The sequence below is a fragment of the Myotis yumanensis genome, unplaced genomic scaffold (assembly GCF_028538775.1).
Source record: "Myotis yumanensis isolate MYYU_CA2020_CCGP unplaced genomic scaffold, mMyoYum1.0.hap1 SCAF_6, whole genome shotgun sequence".
Lineage (NCBI taxonomy): Eukaryota > Metazoa > Chordata > Mammalia > Chiroptera > Vespertilionidae > Myotis > Myotis yumanensis.
The window spans coordinates 37,595,566-37,620,840 of record NW_027223757.1 but is presented as its reverse complement, the minus strand read 5'-3'; the positions used below and the strand labels follow the sequence as shown (position 1 = coordinate 37,620,840).

The window sequence follows — 25,275 nt, the reverse complement described above, 5'->3', positions numbered from 1 at the left end:
GTTGAGCATCGACGTGTGAACCAGGAGGTCATGGTTCAATTCACACACCCAGTCAGACACATGCCTGGGTTGCGGATTCGATCCCCAGTAGGGGACCTGGAGGAGGCAGACAGTCAATGAGTCTCTCTCTCCCTCTCCTTTCCTCTCTCTGAAATAAGTAAAAACATATTTTTTAAAAAATTTCTTATATCATTAAAAAGTACTTTTGTGGAGTCCAAAATGTGTAATGGTCGTATTTATATTCCACATAGTTTTTGACCCATATAGGTGCCCAATACATGTTTTCTGAACTGAATTGAATACATAAATTTGCAACGCATGTTGAATATACTCCCAAATGTTTAAGTCTCTCATACAGATAGCTGTCTGCTAGCATGGATAAACTGTTGTTGTTGTTTAAAAACACTAAGCAGGATGGTAGTGTAATCAATACAATATATTTGACAAAGACAATGAACAAGAGTTATCTATATAACATATTGAGTAAGAGGGCCCATGAGACGTGGAGCCCGGGGCGGGGACCAGCCAGGCAGAAAGCCCTGCCTGTGCTCAGCGGGAGCGGCAGGGCCAGCCCCAGGTGCCAGTCTGGTATGAGACACAGAAACTCACGCCAGTCGTTTAAACATTCTCTTTCCAGAAACCGAAAGCCCCGGCATCTCCCACCACAGAAGGGGACCCCGGCCTTTCCTTCCCGAAGCCCCCGGTGGACCCCGTGAAGATGCGAAGGATAAGCAGCGCCCGGGCGCGCTTGTTCCGGGCGGCCTCCCAGGGGGCCCTTCTGCCGGACAGGACGCTGCCTCCCGCCGAGCGTAAGGCCAAGGGACCGCCTTTACACCTGGGGGCGGGCATGTCTCTCGAATTTGCACGCAAAAGCTATTTTTATATCGTATTTTCAAACCCCATGTGATTTTTTTTTTTTACATTAGCTAGGACTTAGTTAATATTATGCAAAAGCTGGGTAAGAAATATTGTTCACATATTTTTCTGGATGTTTATAAAGAATACCTAAATATCGTAGTTTTCAAAAAACTGTTACTTGGTAGAAAAAGGATAGGAGGACAAGTATTTTCTAATGAACGGGTTTATCAAGATTGGATACATGATTTTAAAATTAGAGTTTAAGAAATTGTTCATTTCATTAGGCATTTTTAAGACTCATATAATGTCCACTGAGCTTGGGTCTTTGGCAGTACCCCTCCGATCCCATGGGAAAATAGAAGCAAAAGTTGAATGGTGCTTTTCCTGCTGTCGCAGAACTGCTGGCCGGTATCTAAATCTGGGGACAGAGGGGCATTCTAAGGCGTGGCCCCACCAGTTGGCATCATTCCCTGCCTGGGGCATGCTCAGAGTTTACAAACCAAGGAACAGCAGTGGGTGACAATCAATTTAGTGGATCACTCCAAGCATTAAAAAAAAATGAAGCAGACCAGCATGTAACAGGAAATGTCAGGGTGCACTGCAGACAATAAGGGGAATGATTGCAGCTTCGAGAGACTTTTCCAGCCGCATACCTGTGTGTTCAGGGCCATGTTGTAAATTTGCTATGTAGTACATTCATATTCAAGCATGTTATACATTTATTATTACTCTCTATGGTCAGAAAAGTCGGGAAACCACTTTGCCCGGGGCCGGCGGACTGGCCCTCCTCCAGTTTAAGGCTTGGTGGAGGGCTGGCAGCGGCCACACAGAGAGGGACTGAGGATGGACGCCGAAGGCTGCGAGCCGCACTGAGGCGCCTCCTGGTTTCACATACAAGCCTTTGCTTGTAGTCAGCAACACCTAAACGCAGAGCTCATGGGAGAGTCCAGATGTATGACTTCTTGTGAAAAATCTAACAGTCCAGCCACTCCGGGCCCCCTTTCTGTGCAGCCCCCAAGAGAATGACTGGAGCTGGGTGTGCCCACCCTGTTAGCCCCGGATGTGATCTGCTGTTCCCCATGTCGCCCAGCCCCTCAGCTCATGTTCCTGTCTGGTTCCTGGGGTCTCCAGAGATCCCTGACATAGCTGAAGAGGTGGCATCAAGGAGAGAAAAGACAGGCAGTGCAGGGTGTGTGTGTGTGCGTGTGTGTGTGTGTGTGTGTGTGTGTGTCACTCGGTGATGTGTAGTGCAGGAGAGTTGTCCCGCTATGGATTTGGGAACTGAGGCCAAAGGCCACGCAGGCCAGGCTGGGGGAATGGCCCGGCTCTAAGCTGCTCGCAGGGAAAAGCCAGGGCAGGGTCTGAGCAAGGGAGACACACCATCCGCCTTGTGTTTCTCAGTGTCGGGGCACATTAGTCACCTGAGCAACTTTCACAGGCTCCACACTGGGCCCTAGCAGACCAGTTCATCAGAAGGGAGTGGTAGCTGCCGGAGCAAAGCCCTTGACAGGGTGAGAGGGATGGGATCGAGGTTGGGGGTGAAGGCAGACTCAGAGAGGAGCAGGGTCACTTCTTGTGAACAGGATGGCAGAGCTGGTGTAAGAGCTACTAAATGGCCGTTCATTGGGTGGCTTTGAACGCGAATGCCGCAGCCACGTTTAACGCTTCTAACTCTTGGAAGCTCACCCTGAGAACCCTGCTGCTTACCGAGCCACTCACGGCTTTGTGAAGGTGCCTGAACAGGTGGATGTGTCACCCACCACCTCGTCTTCTGTGCTTCCCTCATGGCTTAGCTCCTCCCCTCCTGGCCCCCCTGGCCCTTGGCCACAGCACCCCAGTTGTGCCCAGAAGGTGCCGTGGGCGGCAGGTACCCTGTCCCAGCACCGAGGCCATCCTCGCGCCTCCAAGCTGCCCCAAAGCATGTCTTTGCTGCGGTTCTCTTATCCACCTGTTTGCAGCGGCCCCACCTCACCATTTCCACCATCCCCTGGGTCTGTGTCAGCACTCAGGAAGCTATGGCAGCTAGAAGGCATTGTCCCTTTAAAAGCGCACATTGCCCCGTCAACAAAAACGCTGATGCGCTCTAGCCTTGCTGCCACTGTCATCCGCGGCTCCCTGGGCTGGTTTCAGTCTCTGTTGTGTAGAGAAGGGACCCTCTAGGGGGTGATCGTAAATGGAACCGTGTGCACGGAGACGGAGTGGCGTCCCTCCCTTTGGTGTGAGGTCCTTTGCAGCTGACACTGCCATGGGCGGGGCTCGGGGTGTGGTGACAGGCTGGGAATTTCCAATTTACGGAAATGAAAGGGGAAGAGATGTGTGTGCCCGTCTTCTTGGGCCAGCAGTTTAATTGCTCTGTGCTCCAGGCACGGTTTCTGGCTGGAGAGGGCAGTGTTGCTGACATCTCCCCGGTTATCCAAGCCGGACAGGGACGTCAGTGCCGTCTGCACCCTCTCACCCAGTGGTTCTCAACCTTCCTAATGCCGCGACCCTTTAATACAGTTCCTCATGTTGTGGTGACCCCCAACCATAAAATTATTTTCATTGCTACTTCATAACTGTAATGTTGCTACTGTTATGAATCGTAATGTAAATATCTGATATGCAGGATGTATTTTCATTGTTACAAACTGAACATAATTAAAGCATAGTGATTAATCACAGAACAATATGTAATTATATATGTGTTTTCCGATGGTCTTAGGTGACCCCTGGGAAAGGGTCGTTCGACCCCTAAAGGGGTCGCGACCCACAGGTTGAGAACCGCTGCTCTCACCCTTCCCAGTCATCTTTGCCATCACCAGCCCCTCCTGGGCTTCCTTCTAAATACTGCTTGGGTCTGCTCTCCTGTCCCACCTCTGCCTCACTGCCCTGATCACCTCCGGCCTTGTCCTGGTCTTCGGCCCTCCTGTCTTGCTCCACCTCATCCTCTGCGGGGGCTGCAAGTGGGTCAACACAAGGTTGCTTGGCCCTTGGAGCAGCCAGCACAGCCTGGGGAAGCCAAGCTCCCACCCAGACATGGCTGTGGGCCGTCTCCCTTTATCTCACCGGCCCACAAAAATCATGTTCTGTGTGTGCCATCAGGGATCAGAGGTCAGGAAGCAAACAAAAATCAGATTGCATCATCTTCTTGCTAAAAACCTTCAGAGGGCCCCCTGTGCCTAAAGGAGTGTTTGCCAAACTGAGTTCTAGGGAACTTCTAGCAAAATGTTAATAGCTTTTCCTTGGAAAAAGGGCTCAGTGCTGAAATAGGTGCACTCATGTTCTCTCCCCCTCGGAGACTCGCAATACACACGGGCATGTTCAGAGGGTCGGTAAAGCCCATCTGGTAAGGAAAGCGTTTAATTTTCATTCCACCCAGCATTTCACGAGTCGGCTTGGCTACGGAATCTGTCTTTTGGGGAACACAGTTTGAGAAACACTGACCTAGCACAGACGTTGGCAAACTTTTCCTTTGAAGGGCCTAATAGTAAATATTTTAGACCTTGTAGGTCATGCAGTCTGTACATCTGCTCAGCTCTGCCCTTATGAAAAGCAACCATAGATTGGTTTGTGGCCAGTGAAATTTGAATTTCATATAATAATCATGTTACAAAACATGTTTTTTTCTTTTGATTTTTACCCCCAACCGTTTAAAAATATGAAAACCATTCTTAGCTTGCAGGCTCTACCACAATGGGAGGTGGGCCAGATTGGGGGTAGTTTGCTGACTCCTGGTCTGGGGGATGAAGCCCCCACTCCTTGCATGTACAGCCCTGTTGTGATCTGGCCCCAGCTTTCTCTCAACCCTCCCTGGCCTAGCCCACCCCACAGTCTATGCACCAACAATGTGGAATTCCTTGCATTTCCCCACACCCACCCATCCTGTTGTTCCGAGCCTCATGCAGGACCTGATGAATAATTTGTGGGACCTAGTGCAGTGATGGCGAACCTACGACACGCGTGTCAGAGGTGACACGGGAACTCATTTTTTTGGTTGATTTTTCTTTGTTAAATGGCATTTAAATATATAAAATAAATATCAAAAATATAAGTCTTTGTTTTACTATGGTTGCAGATATCAAAAAATTTCTATATGTGACACGGCACCAGAGTTAAGTTAGGGTTTTTCAAAATGCTGACACGCCAAGCTCAAAAGATTCGTCATCACTGACCTAGTGCGAAATGAGAATGCGGAGCTCTTTGTTAAAAAATTATTCAGAATTTCAAGATGGCAACAGCAAACATTAAGCCAGTACAGGGCCCTTCTCAGCAGGGCCCTACTCGACTATCCAGTTTGTACACGCATGCGGCTGGCTGGGGCTCGAAGCTTTTGTTCCTCCTTCTCAGAACTCCTTTTTGCCTCCTGTTAACCCTTGAAAATGCTTCGCAGGCTCCACCTCCTCTCTGAACCTTTCCCCGACCAACTCCCAACCTCTCAGGACTCCCCCATTCTCTCTGTCACCCTTACCTGGCTCAGACCACTGCACTTGTCTGTACGGCATGTCTCTCTTTACCCAGGTCTGCTTCTCTGTCTCCCCTACTAGACTGAGCAACTTCAGAGGTGAAGAGGTTTTTCTCTCATTGTAGCCAGAGAGACTAAAACAGGATCTGGTATACAGCAGGCGGTAGAAGTGTCTGTGAGCTGGAACCGCTCCTGCATGGTAATGCCGGCCCATACGAAGTTAGTACAGCGGGCTGCAGAGATTGGCCAGGGAGACGCGGAGCATCGCCACCGTGCCCAGCTGAATGGCGGTCGGCGCTCCATCGGGAGCAGGAGTGAGCCCCAGGCAGCCTGCACTGTGGTGGTAGCAGCCAGCTCCCCCTAGTACAGCGGTTCTCAGCCTGTGGGTCGCGACCCCTTTGGCGGTCAAACGACTCTTTCAACAGGGGTCGCCTAAGACCATCCTGCATATCAGATATTTACATTACGATTCATAACAGTAAAACATTACAGTTATGAAGTAGCAACGAAAATAATTTTATGCTTGGGTCACAACATGAGGAACTGTACTTAAAGGGCCAGAAGGTTGAGAACCACTGCCCTAGTAGATTGTGAAGATAAAGGGGCTGCAGCTCCTTCACCTCTCGGGCGGGTGGGTTTCCCCCTCTAGGACAGTAGCCCATGGCGGCTGGGACTTCTCGTTCACACTGGACCACCAGCACCTGGCCCTCTGGCGTGGGTGCTGAATAAATATTCAAAGGGTGGATGGATGAAAGAAACAAGTGCTAAGATATAGGCACGGGCTAAAGATTCTTTGTGATCGAAACAGAATGTGTGCCTTGTAACTCAGTAGTAAAGACCTCTAAGGGAGCCGCACTGTGCGGAGAGCCCTGGGCCAGCAGCCAGGACTCTGGAGTTCCATGAATAGTAACGACACTGACGTCTAGGTTTTAGTGTGATAAGTCACTAGGTCATGTCATGTAATTCTCACCACGTCCCCACGAAGTGGGGACCACGGAGGAAGGTGAGGGAAAGGTTGAGTGGCCTGCTCGTCACACAGCCTGTGCTTGAGCCCACGTCTGCTGAAATGCAAAGCCTGCTCTCTTCCCACTGTACGGTCCTGCTCCCCCTGTACTTCCCCTGTGACCTCACACTAGTCACTTAACCTTTTGGGTTCGCAATTTTCTCATCTGAAAACTGAAGGTGAGCCTAGCCCATCCCTCAGGTTTCCTTCGGCTTTACAATTCAGTGTGTGGATGCAAGGAGCTTGGTCGGAGGCGTAGACTAGGTGGTTTTGTTGTCGGTTTTCATTGGTTTGTTGGTTCAAGTGCAGAAAAGGAAACCTTGAGTTGCTTTGGAAAAGCTTGCAAAACAGTATTTTTCTATATGAAGCTCATTCCCCCTTCCGCTTTGAAAACATATTTTATCACAGACTAGAGTAGAGTAGAGCAGCATGGATAAGCTGTCCCTCATGTCAGTTGCTGATAAAGAAGCCGTGTTGTATTTTAAGTGTCAGGCTCTGCAGTCATAAACAAGGCAGGTGTTTTGGTTCAGAAGCTGACATCTTTTTGCAACTCTACCTTAGTCCCTTCAGAAAGCCTGGGAGGGCTTCAGCACACCCCTCCGTTCATCACCTGGAAATGATCTGCCAGCCTCCACGACCCAGCCCGGCCCCTCTGACCACCTCTCCTCCTCTTCTTCCCTCACACACTCCCTGCCTGCTGTTCCCTGAGCATGTCAGGCACAGTCCTGCCTTAGGGCCTCCACATCTGCTTCCCCTCTGCTGGCAATCCTGTCCCTCAGCATCTGATGGGCAGGTGCCCCACCTCCTTCAAAGGTCCGTCTACCATGTCCACCCATTGCCAGTCCTGTTTACCCTTCTCCACTTTTCTACTTTTGCTTTTTTCCATAACACTTATCTTATATACCTTATTTATTATGGTGTATTATTATCTGTTTATTCAGATGTAAGCCCTATGAGGTCAGGGATCTTTGTTTTGTCACTGATGCATCCTACGTGCCTAGGACAGTGCCTGACATCAGGGGGCACTCAATAAATATCTTTTTTGAATCAGAAATTACTAACATGATTACTTGTAGGAAGAGGATGGGATGCAGAGTATGTATGTGGACTTAGGTGGTTCATAAATCTAAATTTAAGTGTTTGCCTTAGGTAGACCCCAAGCTAATAGAAATAAGATCCTCTTCATTTTTACCTGCTGGATCGATGATGCCAAGCCTAAAATAGTGGTGAGGTCTTATATGGCCAGGGACGTTGTATCCATACTTGGTTATAAGTGACATGTAATTCTTTAATTGTGCACATTCTTAGATTTTAGAAAAATACTGAAAGATGGTGATTCCTAAAATAAGAAATGCTTTGACAAAACATCTCCTTGGTTATTACAGGAAAGAAGACAGTGGAATCCAAAGACACAGTTAAGATGGGGGACTCTCCGGTGAAAATCAATGGGATTTATTTAACAGAACCAAAGGCCGTTGGCCACTTAAAGAATCACCCACTTCAGCTAACGTATGATGGAGGCTTCAGAGAAATCAAGGAGCAAGAAATGTTCGAAGGGGCAACAGCCTTGCCATCTCATCTGAGAAGTGGAGGGTCAGTGTTCTTTTTATTTGATTTTTCTGGCGAGGGCAGCGATGTCATTTACCAGATTGTTTTCTAACTTATGTAGATGATTGGTTCACATTTTCTCTTTTATATAAAACAAATCTTCAGTTAGCGGTACATGAGAAGGAAAGGTTTCTTCTCACAGCTGATTTTACATCCCGCCCCACCCCCCATTTAATCCTTAGGAGAACATTTGCTCATACTTGCCTAGATGCTGCTCTGATAGGACTGTCAGATTAAAGTCCTGGCTTCAGTTGGACCAGTGGTTCTCAACCTTCTGGCCCTTTAAATACAGTTCCTCATGTTGTGACCCAACCATAAAATTATTTTCGTTGTTACTTCATAACTGTAATGTTGCTACTGTTATGAATCGTAATGTAAATATCTGATATGCAGGATGGTCTTAGGCGACCCCTGTGAAAGGGTCGTTTGACCGCCAAAGGGGTCGCGACCCACAGGTTGAGAACCGCCGAGTTGGACTGTTCCAGCCTGCCCCTGAGGCCGGCTGATCATTCTTTTTGTGTTATTTGGGATTCTTGCCTGGCCTGGAATCTCTTGATCCCTCCCTTTGGGTTAGTTCACTATTGTTAGCTCCACAAAAGAGGAGACAGTTCATGTTCTTCTCCAGTAGAAACTTAGACGTTTTATTTTTCAAATTAATACTTAAAGCAGGAGAGTCCCGTGGATTTCTCTTTCTATGACATCCCTCTACTAATCCCTCATAAAATGAATGCTTGGGAATTACTTTATGTCATACCATGTTCCTAGATAGGGCTTTTTTATTTTATTTTATCCTAATTCTCACTGATACCTTCATCCCTCCGTCCCCTCCGCCCTCCCTAATCTGGAGAGCCCTAAATTCATATTATGTTCTTGGATAGGGCTTTCCAGGGCTTTCCCCAGAAAAGTGAGGAGCAAATATCCTATCATATTAAGGATTTGTGAAGAAATGTTCACTGCATGGACCACGTGGAGTCTTACCCTGGTGTTTTCTGACGGCAGCCTTGAATAACTGGGGGTCAGGGTGAGGGCAGGCTCTGTTTCCAGTCCCAGCCAGTACTGATCCTAAATAGGCAGAAGGTCTTGGACCGGACAGGGTCACTCAAAGATATTTTTCTACGACTTTCCATTGGGTCATTATGGACAACTGCCCAGTTCAAATTTGCCTACCAAGATTAAATTCCACGGCCCATTTCAAGACCAAGTACTTGTTGCCCGCACTTTAGATTTCAGGCCTGACTTTGATTTGTACACAGGTTACGTGCTCACAACTCTTCCCCGAACTGGCTGCTTGGCAGCCGGTTGGTTTTGCCTAGCTGACCTTGTCTGCTGACACAGCCCGGGGAGTGTGGCACACGCGGGATTTATGTTAGGCAACCTCGTCGTCCTTGTAAGGTCGCTTTGCATTCAGAACATTTTTTTAAATGAAAGGGAAAACGAAATGTCTCCTTAAGTGGAAGAGAACAAACTTCACATTGGGGTTTTGGGAGTCGAGCACAAAACATGAAACTGGCCGTTGCCACAAATCTTTTGCTGTTGCTGAGTAAGAACAGGCTTCGGCCCAGAGCGTAAACACAAGGGCCGCAGGGAACCTGTGCTCCTCTCGGCCCTGAAGCAAGAAGGCCACGGTGATCCTGCGGCGCCCAGCCTCACAGGAATCAAAGCTGACCAGGGAAAACCAGACAAGAGCTGTTTTATTTTATTTTATTTTTATTTATTTTTTTATTTTTGCAAACCTTCAGATGTTGCAGAGTAGCCTGGCCAGCCAGAGTTCACCATGTCTTCCTCGGCCTGGGACAGCAAAGGCATTTTCAGTGACTTAGTTTATTCCACTAAAGCAAAGAAGAAGTCAACTAGGGCCTGGACGCACTTCTTACCGACTGTCCAGAATGATGAGGCGCTGGCACTAATTGTTCATTGTTTTCCTTTTGTTTTGTTAGCATGGCTTTGGCATCGTGTAATGACTGGGACAGAGCTGGGTTTGCAGTATACCCTGGCAAGTCTCGCTGCCAATAACATTTTTGCTCTATGAATCTTTAGCTCCTTTAATCTTTGGATGGGATTTTGTTGAGGTGCCAAAAAAAATTTTTTTATACAGTAGGATTTAAAACAAACCAGCAAATGGAAACTATTAGCAGTTCTTTCATTAATTACATTTGTGAATCAATCCGGGACACTTGATAATCATTTCTTGTAAACATTTAAGTGAATAATTCCAAGAAATGATCTTTGCTATGCAGTGGAGTGTTCCCAGTTTTGATGCTAAAGCCTTACCCTCAATTAACATTGTTTTCCTCTTTCGCCCATAAACTGTAAAGTGAAGAGTCCTGTCACGAGCGGGGCTACTGAGGAAGGGAGGGAAGGGAATGCGCAACCAGAACAGGAAGCGGCCTGGCACACATGCAGATGGGAAAGGGGACAGAGGAAGTGAGGACACGCTCCCCATGCAGGGTCCTGGGTGGGGGCAGCCGCCTCAGGCCGAGTGCTCAGGCTGAGGGGGCGGGGGGAGGGAAGGAGCTCTGTGCAGCCTTAATTTAGAATACAGACAGATAACTCAGTCATGGGATGGACTGGAGTTTAACTTCATGCTGGTTGTAATGGAAAAGGGTTTGCTCAGCAAGATATATCGCAGACGAGATCCTGGGGAACTCGTTACCTTTCCGAAAGAGAACACAATCGCAAGGACTTCACGAACGATCATATAACCGGTGTGCCGATCACAGCGGTCTCTGTGCGTCCCTTTAAGGAGTCCTGTAAAGTTAGGCAGGCTTGCTCCTTAGCAACACTCCATTTTCTCCTACTTTGTGGGCTACAAGAATTAAAAACAGCTTTCATTGAAATATGTATGCAGGGGTGGGCAGAAGTAAGTTCATTGCTGTTCGTTTGGAAAACGACATACAGATTATGATGATTACAATAGCTTTATTAACTGTTTCATGCACTCACAACTATAAACCTACTTTCGCCCTCCCCCTTTCTGTGTAAATATTGTTCAAAGTGTTGTGGTTTGAAAATTAATTTTTAGGAGGAAATTGATTTTTAGGAGGAAAGAACGGTTAATTGTAGAGTCAGAACTCTTCGTTGGGGCCAGAATCCCTGATTTGGTTATTCTCTCAGCCTCAGAAGTTAGCTGTGTGCTGTTTAGCATATCTCTCCACGCTTTTGGGAGCTCAGTTTTTAATCTGTAAAATGGAAAAAACTGTGCTCCTTCACTCCCATCTCCTCCCAGCCCTCACCATGGGTTGAGGAACGATGAATAAGATTTGAAAGGCTTATATTTAAAGTACCACGTGCTATTAGTATTATTGGAGTAAAAAAGAAGAAAAGAGGGCTCTCTGGTCAAAGATGGCAAAGCAGAGGCATTCTGCAGAAACCCAATCAAAGCAACAACGAATGAAAAACAGAGAAGTAAATGTCATCGATGAAACAACAACAACAAAAATGGTTCCACCCCAAACTACAAAACATGGAGCAAACTTCACACTGTGTTTGGGGCCCATCCCCTCCCCTTTGGAAAGTGAGCCGTCTTGCACTGGGTGTGAAATCCTGCTCAGTCTGTTGGGAGGAGGACTGTCCCTGTCTTCCCTACCCCTCTCTCTAGAGGTGGTTAAGTGGTCAGAGCTGGCTAATCAGAACTCTCCAACCCACCAGCCATCACGATTGGTTCAGAGGTGGGCACATAATCCCAGCCAGCCCAATGGAATTCTTCCTTCGGACTTTTGAGAAAAGTGCTTTTTCTCCAAGTTCACAAGCTATAAAGATGATGCTGTCTTGGAGCCAACTCATTGCCTTGTGCAGAGTGACTCTGAGAGGGAAGTGATATATAAACAAACAGAATGGAGATAGTGACCAAGTTCAAGGATGTTATATAAACCCCTAAATCCAGCTGTGCCTGAGGCCACCACATCCACACTGTGGACTGCTCTGTTTTGAGCCAATATGTTTCTTTCTCTCTCTTTCTCTCTCTCTCTCTCTCTCTCTCTCTCTCTCTCTCTCTCTCTCTCTCTCTCTCTCCTTTTGTTTCCCCTCCCTCTTTCCCTCCCTCCTCCTTCCTTTCCTTTTTGCCTTTCTTCTTTCCTTTATTTATTTTGACAGGTACAGCTTGTGGTACTTTAGATGAGGTTTTTGTCACTTGGAATATTGCAACTAAAAGAGTCTAGTTAACCTGACAGACTCTGTGAAATATAGATGAAAACAAGAGGGAATTTGAGAGCAGACACCTCCTTAGACCTTGAAGAAACAGGTTTCACTAAAACTGAGTCTCTCAGTTCAGAAAGATGTAGCCAGGTGTCTTTCATTAGAGAAACGAGATCTGAGGATGTGGGCAGGCCTCTGGAGAGGTGAGGGAGCCACTGTAAAGACCCCATTCAAGACATTCAAGATCCGGATCATGAAGCAAATGGGGGTGGGGTGGGGGTGGGGGATAAAGCTGAGGGTGACATGCTCGCCTCATTTCCTGTGAGCCAGCTAGTTTGGGGTGGGGGTGCAGTTTGATAGGTTAACACAGGGCTTTTCTATGAGTCATAGCAACCTGCTACACATAACCAAGGGAACACACACTCAAAATCAAGAAAAGTAACAGACTTGGTAAATGGATGTTCAGGAAAACTAAAGCTGAAGGTGCAGCATACCCCAGTTCTCTCCTCTGTGGATCCTTTTTATTATGCAACAAATATAGGACTCTGTTTAAAGAAAATTAGTATTAGGACAAGAGTTAACATGGGACTTGATCATAGATATGTAAAGAACTTAACAAACACAGATGAAGAAAATGAATCGCAAAAAGAATTACTCTCCCTAAACAAGGAAAGCGTTAAAACAATTTTGCATAGCTTCCAAGAGATGATTGATAATGTTATCAGTCTCTTTTTTTAAAAATTGTGGGGGGGGGGGGAGATCTGCTTTGTGTTTTTTTTTTTAAAATATATTTTTATTGATTTCAGAGAGGAAGGGGAGAGAGAGAGAAAGAGAGAGAGAGAGAGAGAGAGAGAGGGAGAGAATGAATCATTGATTGACTGCCTCCTGCATGTCCCCAACTCTGCAGGAGAGATTAGAGAGATTGAGATAGACATGGGAGGTGTGACACTTGTATTCCTGAATCCTCCTTCCACTCCTCCTCCTTTTAGTAATATCTTACTTTGAAGTAAGTTCCAGCACTCTTCCAAATGATTTAGATATATTAACTCACTTGATTTTTACATAAATCCACTGAGAATGGAAGAGATCAGAGCCAAAGGAACCAGAAAAAATATTAAGACATAACAGAACACAACTTTCTGAAATAAAGATTTGAATCTGAAGCTCAGATGGACACATTGTATTGCAAAAAAAAAAAAATTGATATAGAACATTGCCAACAGTGCTCAGCATTAGAACACTGCCTAGTGCACAGTCCACGCCCAGTTAGTAATGGTTGGTCACAGGGATAAATGGAAGAAGGTCTCCTCTGGCCACCCAGGCTGAACAAGCAGGTCCCACAAAAGGAGGAGAAGGCGGGCTGCCCCGGCTTTATTAGAGCATCCCTCAGTGCGAGAAGGCAGTGAAGTCACGTCTGTGAAGTCCTAAGTATAAGAAGGACAACCCGACAGTCATATCACCTGCCAAGTTGTTCTTCAGTAAAAAGGCAACAGACGTTTCCAAATGGGAGTGAACTCTGGGTCTACAGCACTAAGGCGCTCTCTAGATAACTCTTAGATAACAAAGTGAGGAGTCCGATTTCAAAACTCAGAAATGAGGAAGCTATGGTAGACGCATTTGTGGTGAGTATTGACTTTGTTTTCCTATTGAATTAAAAGTAAACAACTCTGAAAATGATGCCTATGGAATGGAAACCTTGATGATGTCGGAGTAACATAAATAATCAGAAGCGGTATTTGGGAGGAAGCATGAGTGCTAATTACTTCACTTCGTAACAGGGAATAGATTTTTCAGTAGCTGCAGCCTGAAATTGAGATATATTGTTTAAAAAGAATGATTTCAGCATCCTAATGTTTTTCATTATTTTTTCTTTTTCTTAACTTCAGAGAAATCTTTTAGAAACTAAAATCTTTTGGGAGGACCCATTCATCTGAAGTTCTACAATCCCTTCAGTTTCACCTCAATTTCTGTTTCTCTGTTAAACTCAAGTAAAATTTGTAGTTCATACTTTAAAGTTGCAATGCCATGTATTGTGATCCCATTTATATGTATCCTTTGCCTGCCCTTCCTCCAAGTCACCTTCCCATTCTCTCATTCTTTTATCTTTTTATCTAAATATATGCAAAATATGTCTGCATGGTTACTACATATTAATAATATTTGTTTCTGGGTGGTGGGATCCTGGGTGATTTTTTAATAATTTTCTTTGTACTTCCTTATATTGCCTGGCCTTAACAATAATAATAAATATATCATTTTTTTCAAAAATAATGAAGTCATTATTCTGTTAAGAAATTAAGGGTAATGTGGCCGAGAAACTGTTTTAACTTGGAGAAGATGCGTTGGCCAGAATGATTTGGTGGAGTCCCACCTTGTTTGATAGTTTTCATGTAGGAGGCATGTCTTGGGAGATGCAGAAATGGACCCTGTCCTTGAGGAGCTCACGGGCGCATCTGGCTTGTCACTCAGGTGTGGTCCGTGGAAGAGCAGCAGCAACATTACCTGGGAGCTTGTTAGAATTTAGAATCTCAGGCCCCACCCCAAATTTGCTGAATTAGTGTCCCCATCTTTATAACATATCGGGGTGATCTGCCATGCGCACAAGCGTTGTCAAGGCACTATTCCCTGATTTCTCTCTGCTGAAGGGAGGGAAGGAGAGCTGAAGGAAAGGTCCTGGGCACCTAGAAGCAAGGGCACCTCACTCTTTATATATATATATATTTCAGAGAGGAAGGGAGAGGGAGAGAGAGAGAAACACCAGTGATGAGAGAGAATCATTGATCGGTTGCCTCCTGCATGCCCCGCACTGGAGATCGAGCCTGCAACCCGGGCATATGTCCTGACCAGGAATCGAACCGTGACCTCCTGGTTCATAGGTTGATGCTCAACCCCTGAGCCACGCCGGCCAGGCGAGGGCACCTCATTCTGACTGAAGATCACAGCAGGTTTCCTGGGCTTGGGGGTTTGTGTTGCCTCCCAGGGCTGATGTGCAATAGGGGAAGGGATGTGTGCTTTCCTAAAGGAGCAGCGGAGCGAAGGGGGTTTGACCTGGTGGCAGGTGGCCTGGCGCAGCAGGGCATGGACCCTGCGGCCACAGACTGCGGGGCCCCTGAGGGGCTTTGGGCAGCAGAGAGGCTGGCGGCAGTGTGGGCAACGTGCGGGGAAGGGAGAGCCCGGGCAGAGGTGACCGTCGGGAAGCAGTTGCCGCAGGTCCGGCGGGAGGTGGTGATGTGTGAGCTGGAGCACCGCCTGAGGCGTTAGGGATGGAAAGCAGAGAGCGGGACCATGTGGCATCCGTGTGCTCAGAAACGTGCTGTGGAAGAGGCAGGCACAGCACTGTCTCCTGTGCTCAGGCCTCACGGTGCAGCAGTGAGGAGGCCTGAGGGCTTTTCACATGAGGCTCTTGGAAACCGTGCGGCTACGAAGGTCACGGGAATCATGAAACTGGGCTTTCACTCTGAGCTCAGGGAATGCAAGCCTAGTGTCATCTTCTTAGTGTAAGAAAAAGCTTAGCTCAAAATTTGCCAAATTTTCTTTTTCTCATAAGTATCCTTTAAAATTTCCTTTTTCAGTTTTACATGTAATTTTTCCCAAATAAAAATCAATTTATGCTTTTTTTCTTAATTCTAAATTCTTCTAGTTAGTTGAGTTAATATTCAGTTATTGCTCTAAAGCAGGAGGCAACAAACGACAGGCCAGGAGCCAAATGAGACCAGGCACCTATGGTTTTTACAGCCCTTGAGCTAAGTATTGTTTATATGTTTTTAAATTATTACCTTTCTTATTGTTATATTTTTAATCCTTGCCCGACCAATGCTTATTGATTTTAGAAAGAGGGAAATGGCGGAGGGGGAGAGAGAGAAAGAGACATCAACCTGTTGCCTCCTGTTCACCCGCCAACCGGGAACCGAACCTGCAACCCAGGTCCGTGCCCTGACCTGGAACCAAACCACTACTTCTTGGTGTATGAGATGACACTCCAAGCAACTGAGCCACCTGGCCAGGGCTAAGTCATGACCTTTTAAATGGTCACAAAAGTCCCTGCACACCAGCCTCCATTTTGCCACTTGGCACACAAAGTGTAAAATATGTTCTGTCTGGCTCTTTAAGAAAAAGTTTGCTGACCCCTGATTAAAGAACCTTACTTGTAATGATTGGAAGAACTGTCTGATTATAGCAAAATCTGAATTTTAGAATAGTTTTAAAGAAATATATTTCATTTGTTATTATTGTTGTTGTTATCATTATCAGTATTATTGTCAGCGTATATTTTATCCAGCAGTAGATGTTTTTAGTGTGACTGATTCCTGGATGGGCATTAGTAACTCGGTCTGTGTATGGCCTTGCCTCGGCTACAGAGTTTGGTTCTGACTATTCAGAGTGAAACGAGGTCCTTTGTCAATAACTGGGACACATGTGGGCCGCAGACGAGAAGCCTGGGAATGCCAAATCCATTTTGCTTTCCTCAGAACTCCAACCTGATTACAGATGGGACCAAAGGAAGGGCAGGCCTGAGAGAATTACAGAGTGACGGGGCCAAAGCCCTCATCACACCATGCCTGAAACCCACCCTGGCACTCACCTTTCGGGTCAGATGAGCCAATAAATTTCCCTTATTGTTTGTCAGTTAGAGGTAGGTTTTGTTATTTGTAGATGAAACAACCTTAACAAATAAAATGGAGTTATTTTACCTCTAAGAAGAATTTCACAGAGTAGCTCTACGGAATAATTTCTGGAATTGTTTTATCCTTGAAACGTCAAAATCGTGGAAAAATATAATTATGGCCTTTAACAACATGGAACAGGAAACTGGGCAGAGGAGCAATTATCCTGGATGACAGCATCAAGATCTAAAACCAGCTGATAGGCAGGAACACTCTACCAAATATAACACTGAAATTCAAGAAGAATGAGTTTAAGAAAATGAATACGGATGAGCTGCATGTGTAAGAAAAGACAAGACTTGGCCAACACAGTGAAGTGGCCACCAAAACCACTAATATAGTGTCAGGCTGTATTATTTAGACTCTCACCTCTTTGCTCCTCAGGCCACACCTTTAGCGCAGTGCTGGGTTCTAGACTGTAAAAGGGATCCAGACCAAGGGACACTCGGAGTGACTCAGCAGGCTGGCAAGACTATGTAGAACCTTACCAAATGAGAAACATCTGAAGGAATGGAGAAGTTCGTTAATGACATCAATGGCAGCGGCTGCGGTGACAGTAAACACTTCAGTCCTCGCCATGTGCCTGGCACTACGCTGAGCCATTCCACCTTATATCATTTCACCCTCACAACAACCCTATGGGGAGAAGGGCCATTAATTGTCCCCCCCCCCCCCCCCCCCCCCCGGCACACACACTCATACACAGAGGAAACCAACATTTAGGAACAAATCTTACCTGAGCTCACACAGCTAGTAAGCGGTAGAACCATAGCTTTAAGTGGTGAACGTACCATCTTTCAAGGATTGCCGAGAAAGATGATTTGTTTCCTGTGGCTCCGGTTAGTAGAAACAAAACCAATGGGTAGAAGTTACAGGGAAATAGATTTCCATTGAGTATAAGGCCATCTAGCCTCCTCTTCCTTAGCAAAGAGGGGGTTCTTCTTTTTAAGATCATTGACTCAACACAAAACTTTTGGACAGTTCTTCCTCAGTCCTCATCTTCTTGGACCTGATAATCATATTCATTTTTACAACAGTTTGGGCTACATGAGAGCATATTTTATTTCTCTTCTTCCTTTGGAGTCTCTCTCCCCTTTCTGCCCTTTCCCCTAGTTCTGACGGGCTTGTTCTGCGAGCCCGGGGTTTGAGCCAGTCTTCTGAGGCTGCTGCTCCCTGGGCTGCTCTGATCTCTGACAGAGCTCTTGTCCTGATTTCCACATCTCCTTTGCAGATGCTCCATTTTTCATCAGAAATCCAATGTGACAAAAACCCAAACTTACCTCACACCTCTAACTGTTCTACTGCCCACCCTCCCTGTTTTGGGTCGCAGCCCTGCTCTCCTGTGCCTCCAGGTCTACCTTGTGTTTGTTTTGCCTGAAATCAATCACTAAAGCCTATCGACTTTTCATGTATAGGGTCTCTTGTGTTTTTTCTTTCTTGTCCAGTCCCATTCTCACCCTCGAAGGACCTTGTTAACCTCTCTCCAAGTCTCCTAAATACTCTTGCTACTGGATACCTCTAAATCTCATCACTTGCTTGTATAAGAGCCCGTGATAGCTCCTCACCGCCCATTACATCGGTTCCATGGACCCACCCGAGGTTTCAGGCCGCTGTTCCCAATACCTCCCAGCAGAAACCTTCTATTCCTGTCTTGCTGGCCGGTGCAGTTCTCCCCTGCCCTGAGAAACAGGCTCCTCACCGCCCCCTTTACCTTCACTCATGCTACTCTCCTCCTGAGAGTAGGTTTGTCATTTGCTGGTTCAGCTTTTCTTCTTTTAAGGCCCACTTTGTGGTCCACGTCTTCCTCCTCGGCATCCCTCTAGTTCCTGCAACCCACTGAATTTCACCTTCTAGTACTTGCGTAGAGACTCTGTTGCAATTTTCCATTTTTAAAAAAGTCCCTTAGTTCCTCATAGTAGACTTTAAAGTTCTTTAGGGCAACTCATTCGAATGTTATATCTAGCACTGGACTGCTCAGACAGGTGTTTGACGACTCAGAACTAAAGAGAGGAATAACATTGACAACTTATTAAGTTATGCATATGTATCAATCACTGTACTAAATAGAGGCATTGCATTCATTTTAAGAGAAGGAAATCAAGGCCAGTAGGTTAAGTAACTTGCCTAAGGTCACCCAGCTGATAAGTGTTGGGCCCTGAACTTAGACCTAGGTCGTTTGTGTGCAGAGCCTGCACATCCAATCGCTGTGCCAGGATTGGTCCGTTCCAGGCCTGTGCTGTTCTTGAGAATCAGTGTCGTCCAGCACTGCCGCGCTTGTGTATTGAGAAGGACCCCCCACCCTTGAAATGGGGGTACACAAATGTGGTTTATAGGAAGGCAGCCTCATCACTGGCCATGTCCTCAGTGACTGTGAAAGGCCATCAGCTGAAAACTGTCTTGCTTGATCGCAACAGTTGTTTAGGACCATGATGAAGAGGACCTTGCCTCTGTTGTCCTCACACTTGCTGGTTATTTCCAGGGGTGATAAATATGGAAACCTCCAGCTTCATACCCTGCCAAGCTTGTGGTATTTTTCTCTTTTTGGAGGGTTGCTTTCTTTTTTTTTCTATCTTCTTTGAGATCTGCTTCGTTTATTTCAACTCTGAGAGTGTGGACAATAAGAATCTCATCCCCATTTCTTCGTTTGATTGGCTAGGAACACCTTGCTACCAGACCTATGTTTTTACCTGAATAAAAATGAAGTAATTTTTTCAGAGTATTAACTAAATCAGTGATGGCAAACCTATGACACGCGTGTCAGAGGTGACACGCAAACTCATTTTTTTTGGTTGATTTTTCTTTGTTAAATGGCATTTAAATGTATAAAATAAATATCAAAAATATAAGTCTTTGTTTTACTATGGTTGCAAATATCAAAAAGTTTCTCTATGTGACACGGCACCAGAGTTAAGTTAGGGTTTTTCAAAATGCTGACACGCCGAGCTCAAAAGGTTCGCCATCACTGAACTAATTAGACATTTTGTAGAAGGTTAGCTTGATCTTTTCTCTCGTATGATAAGATCAAGTGTTAGAGAAAAAGGACCTATTTACGGAAAAAATATATATTTGGAGAAGCTAAGCCTTGGGGCAGTAGGAAAGGTCAAGCAAGACCAGTACTAGACATTCATGGGCATCTCACGTCACAGGAAGCAGGAGCAACAGGCATACCGATGGCCCCATGTACGTACACTCCTTATGGCTTTCAGAGCAAATTTTATATTTGATGAATAAAATTTTGTTTCAAAACTTTCACTATTCTCTGTGTTTTGTACTCTTTTTTTGTCTTGGAATTTTATACAGATATTTCAAAGTAAGTACTTTTAAGTTTCAGCTCTACCTAAGGAGAAATTATATCCTTCATAGACCATCTCTATATTAAATGTAACCTTAATTTAAAAAGAAACAGGTATAGTAGTATAATCCTGCTATTGGCTAGCCATCACTCTTTTATTTGTAATATAAAACATTTTGTTATCTAGGACTGACTGCCTAAATTTAGCTTCAGTTTTTTTTAACATTTAAATTATGTTTAAAAATAAAACATTTCCAGAGAATATTCATGTAATTTTTAAAAAGGAAACAGGACACTGTGATGGGAAAGAGCAGTGAATTGGAAATTATAAGACTTGGGCTCTAGATCTGACCTTGCTCCGTGACCTTGGGAACATCTGATGAATTTGGGAACTTTTTTGGGGGGGGGGGGTCTGGAGGGAGACAGAGAGGGAGAGAGAGAGAAAAAGAGAGAGAGAGAGAGAGAGAGAGAGAGAGAGAGAGAGAGAGAGATTGCTCCCAGCTCATAAATGCTAGGCTTTTGTAATTCAAGCATAGAAGAGTTCTTTCTTATTCTCACAGTGACCTCTTGTGGTCAAATCCTTTTTTATTTGCAAAGTCAACTTTGGGTTTATTTTTGTTGTTATTTCTAGTAACTATATTTCATATTGTTAAGCAAATATGGCTTGTTTTCAAAAGGTGAATCTTGGTTGGAAATTAGAGGTTGATTAAACTGGGATCTGGGTTACCCTGGGGCTTCCTCAGAAACTACATGGCCGACTCCCGACACCTACAGAAGGGAAATGCTCTGGTTTTGCGCTGAGTGCTGTGTGTGTCCCTCTTCCTCCTAGGGACCAGGGGAAGAGGCGCCCGCGGGCCTCCTCATGCCCCAACAGCTCGGACCTGAGCAGGCTGGGAGCCAGAGCAGGTGAGGTGCTTGTGTGCTTAGAGGGCCCCAACATTCCTTCACCTGCTGCAGAAAGAAATGTCTGCACTGAAGACATCCGATGTTGGCTCACTGCTTGAAAACTCCAGGAACTTTGCTCAGCTTGGTCACACAGCAACGTTGATTTTTATAACTTTTTGTTATTTTCACAACAGTCTTACCATTCTTACCATTCTTCCAGTATAAGCATGAGTATAAGCATAACATTACATGAAAAATTGAGTTGCAAAAATAATGATATATGTTGTTTATGGATATAGTCCCATGTTGTAAACATGCTCCAGCATGATAAAAATAAGCACCTGGTTTAGAATGGTGGTAACCCTCAGGGGGAGAGAGAGTGGGGAGAGCAGGTGCAGGGAGACATACAGAGGGCATCAACTATATCTGTAACATTTTGGTTCTTTAAAAGAAGGAGGAGGATGAAAATATGGTTTATATTTGACCAAAGGAGTCCGGGGTATGCAGGTGTTTGTTATATTCTTTGTACTTTTATTATATACATGAAATTTTATGAAACCAAACTATGATTAGGTTCAAAAATGTTTTTATTTTCTTCAAAACTAATTCCTTATCAATAAGGTGACTTTTGTGGCCGGTGAGAATTTCTGTAGTTCTCAGGGAAATCTTAGATAGGCTCGTTTCCATATCAGCATTGTTGCTGAGGCTTTTATATTTACATGCTAAAAACACCAGCCAATAACACTGTGTCGAGTTTTTGTGCCCAAAGCTCAACGTTGTGGTTTAGAACTATAACCACTGAGACAGCAAAATCTTCAAAAACATGCTGAAATTTCTGCTTGACTTACCCAATTTCCTGTTGAATCATAATTTTTCTCTTTAGCAAACCTAGGTAAAAGTGCTTTCTGAAATATTAGCTTGTTGCTGACGACTGAGACAAACTTTATTTTTTTGTGTGTGGCTCTTAAAAAGTAATCATTATGAGCCCATGCCTCAGTTCCTAGTTAGTGTGTAGCATGGGCTTTGTGTGGGGAGCAGAGCCGGAGGAGGTGGGCGAGGGCGGAGATGTGGAGAGCCTGGAGCTGGAGACAACTGCTCGGGCAGGGGTCCCTAGGAGGGAGTGGGAAGCAAACCCTCACACGACAGCGCCCAGCTAACTTCTGTTCTGAGAGCAAACACACCCCAGAAACATTCAGGCGGGCCTGTGAGGACCTTTCCTTTCTGAAGGTCAAACAAACTGTTCTGTGATTTCTGGCTCAGCCCTGGAATCCGACTCTTCCCGGGATGAACGTTACCAGTTCTGTTTGTCCTGAGAAAAGGGGGTGGACAGTCCTGGTTCTCATAGAGCCATTCTATTAGAGAGCATATTGCATAGGCGGTAAACATGCTGATGTGAGCTCACTGGACTTGAAATTTGTGTGTCTAGCAAACTTAAGGGCATCATAAATGTTGGTTGATGCAATTATTTGTCTCACATTATCTTTTGGCTTTTGGCTTGATATATGTTGATTGTATTCATATACTTTGGACTCTGAAGATGTCATGTCCCTGGGAATATGAACAGCTATGTTTTTTATACTGCTTGAATATTCAGGTTTACTTTTAGAATCCATATTTGTAATTTATCAGAGTTATGGCAGACTCATGAGAGTCATGATCCCAAAGATGGTGATGGTGGCCTGTAATCTTTTATCTGCAGTTCTGAAATACCTAAAGCTCTGAAAGCTGAAATATTTTGCAAACCCCTTTAGTGACAATGCCTGAGCTGTACTGATCCCAGGCCAATGTAGTCTTGGTTCCACTAGTGTGAATAGTCACATATTTTGCTATCAGGGGGCTGCCCCAGAGGACCTACTGGGGGTGGTATGTAAAATGCAGTGTGTGCACCATATTGCCTTACTAAAATGCAAAGTTTTCTGCATCCCAAACCACATCTGGTCCCAAAGGCTTTGGATAAGGGATTCTAAGCCTCTACTGATATGAGCTGATTTTTTCCATTTCAACTATGTGTTTTGTGTGAATTCTCCCTTACAGATGATGTGAAACCTTGCGATTAAAACTAGTGACAGCCCCTACACTGCTTAGTTACAGCTTGTGGACAACCCCTTTTGTCTACTTTTGCTGCTCATGTGCCCTACCTGCCCAGCGAGTGTCAACCCCTCCTGGTATTAGGAAGGTTTAATAAAAGGTGAGCTTAGTCTCGCTGCAACTGGGAGTGGCTGTTTGCAGCAGGGAGTGCACTGGGGCAAGGCCTGTGAGCTGGGCGCATAGGTAACGGGTATAGTTTTCCTGCCTCTGCGTCATCACCTCACTTAATAGGCATCGCATATATTCTGTTCAAGAGTAATACAAGCATGTGAGGAGTTTTGAAAAATACAACAGAGCACATAAAAGACATTAATAAGCCATAATCCCAGCACTTGAGATGACCATTGTCATCCCCTTTTACAGAGGAAAAGCAATGCGACTTGCCCAACGTGAACCTGCTCGTAGGTGGCAGAGCTAGGACTCACACCCAGACAGTACCTCCAGGACCTGTGCTCCTAAAGGGCCTCCCCGATCAGCTCGTCCATTTTTTAGTTGAAACAACCTAAATGTATACAGGCCACACACCTTTCTTTTTAAATATATTTTTAAATTGATTTCAGAGAGGAAGGGAGAGGGAGGGAGAGAGAGAAACATCAGTGATGCGAGGGAATCGTTGATCTGCTGCCTCCTGCACACCCCTCACTGGGGATGGAGCCCACAACCTGGGCATGTGCCCTGACTGGGAATCAAACCTCCTGGTTCCTGCTCCATAGGTTGATGCTCAACCACTGAGCCACGCTGGCTGGACCAGCCCACACACTTTTCAATTCTCATTCTTTCTCTCTCTCTCTCTCTCTCTCCCTCTCTCTCTCTCTCTCTCTCTCCTCATCCTGTGACATTTTTTAGGGTCCAGGCTCCCACTATGTGGTCACTTAATTGGTATTGGGGAGGGCACAGATTTCCTGATCCAGATGTGGTGCCCCCTCCAGCTGGACTGTCAGTGTCTCAGATCTTGAGATAATTCCTTGTGAAATGTAATCATGATTTACAGTTTCTAATATGATTTGCATTTCCCCTCAAAGTTACCTTTTAGTTTGCTGATTTGCTGCAGGGCAGAATAGCATAGAGGTCAAGTGCAAAGACTATGGATCTATTTGACACTGGGCAGGTAACTTAAGATGCCTGAACCCCACTTTCTTCATGTGGAAAATGGGGACAATTTGGGAACCTCCTCACCGCATTGTTACAGAAATTAAAGGTGGGCCTGCTGCACCCGACATACATGATGAATGGTCACTTCACTTCTCTGCAGGCTGCCTCTCCAGGCAGCATCCATAGTGATGTGCTGTGTCATACAGCCTGATACACCTCAGACATGATGACCTGTTTGTTTTTTAATCAAGGGAAGAAATTGCTATATATTGAGTGTTATGTTGGTCACTGGGCTCAGAGCTTTGCCTGCATCGTATCTTGTAACTCACACAAAACCCTGAAGGCAAATGATCTGATCTCTGCTTTACCAGTGAGGCTTAGAAAGAATGAGAAATTGGCCCCTGGTCACCCAATGCATCAATAATGAAGTTGAATTTCAATTGAGATTTGGAGCACCCAAAGCCCACATTTTTCCCATCCCGACCCCCACCCCCACCCCCCACCAAATTAACTTGGCCCCCAATGCTGTGGACATTTTATTTTATACTAGAGGCCCGATGCACGAAATTCGTGCAAGGGGCTTGGCCCTTGCAGCCCTCGCAGCCCCAGCTCCATCTGAGGTCATCTGAACAGTCATTCTGCTGTTTGGTCTAATTAGCATATTAGCTCTTTATTTTATAGGATAGGATAGAAAATCCCTGCAAGCCTCCCTGTTGTAAAACTTTCCATTAAATGTTTTCAAGATCTTTATTCTTTACCTAGCTATAGTTTTCTATTTATTCTGCTTTAGAGAGGGATATGTTTAAGTAAAAATAACTCAAAACTGTTTGCCTTACTGATAATAATTTCAACATTTACAAAGCTTAAGATTTTATGAAGTATCCCAATCAGAATTTTACCTGATCTTATTGGAGTTTCATTTGGGGTGATTTGATTAGAAGACATGTAGTTCTAAATAGTGTTAGTCAAGCTTTGGGGGCAAAATGTAATTTAATTCTAGAGTTTACTATTCTTAGTGACAAATAGCAAAGGCTTTTGACGATGCTCCAGTTATAACTCTTTTCAGTGCTCTTTCCCCTGCTCTGGGTTTCTTTTGCAGGTTCAAAAGCTGACCTGCAAGAAAAGGACACAGAAACGGAAGTAGACGATGTCTTTTGGAATACCAGGATAGTGCCAATTTTGCACAAATTAGAGAAAGGTAATAAAAAAG

The 25,275-nt window shown here is 45.2% G+C and overlaps 1 protein-coding gene across 2 annotated transcripts in view; it reads left to right on the top strand.

Annotated features, from left to right (window-relative positions):
- Positions 1-25,275, top strand: part of ARMC2 (armadillo repeat containing 2) — a 142,318-nt gene that overhangs the window by 14,689 nt on the left and 102,354 nt on the right. For both annotated transcript variants that reach the window (XM_070417962.1, XM_070417961.1), the window contains exons 4-7: positions 638-809; positions 7,688-7,895; positions 20,830-20,906; positions 25,165-25,263. In XM_070417962.1, coding sequence (XP_070274063.1) covers positions 638-809; positions 7,688-7,895; positions 20,830-20,906; positions 25,165-25,263 — 556 coding nt within the window. The remainder of the gene's footprint in view (positions 1-637; positions 810-7,687; positions 7,896-20,829; positions 20,907-25,164; positions 25,264-25,275) is intronic.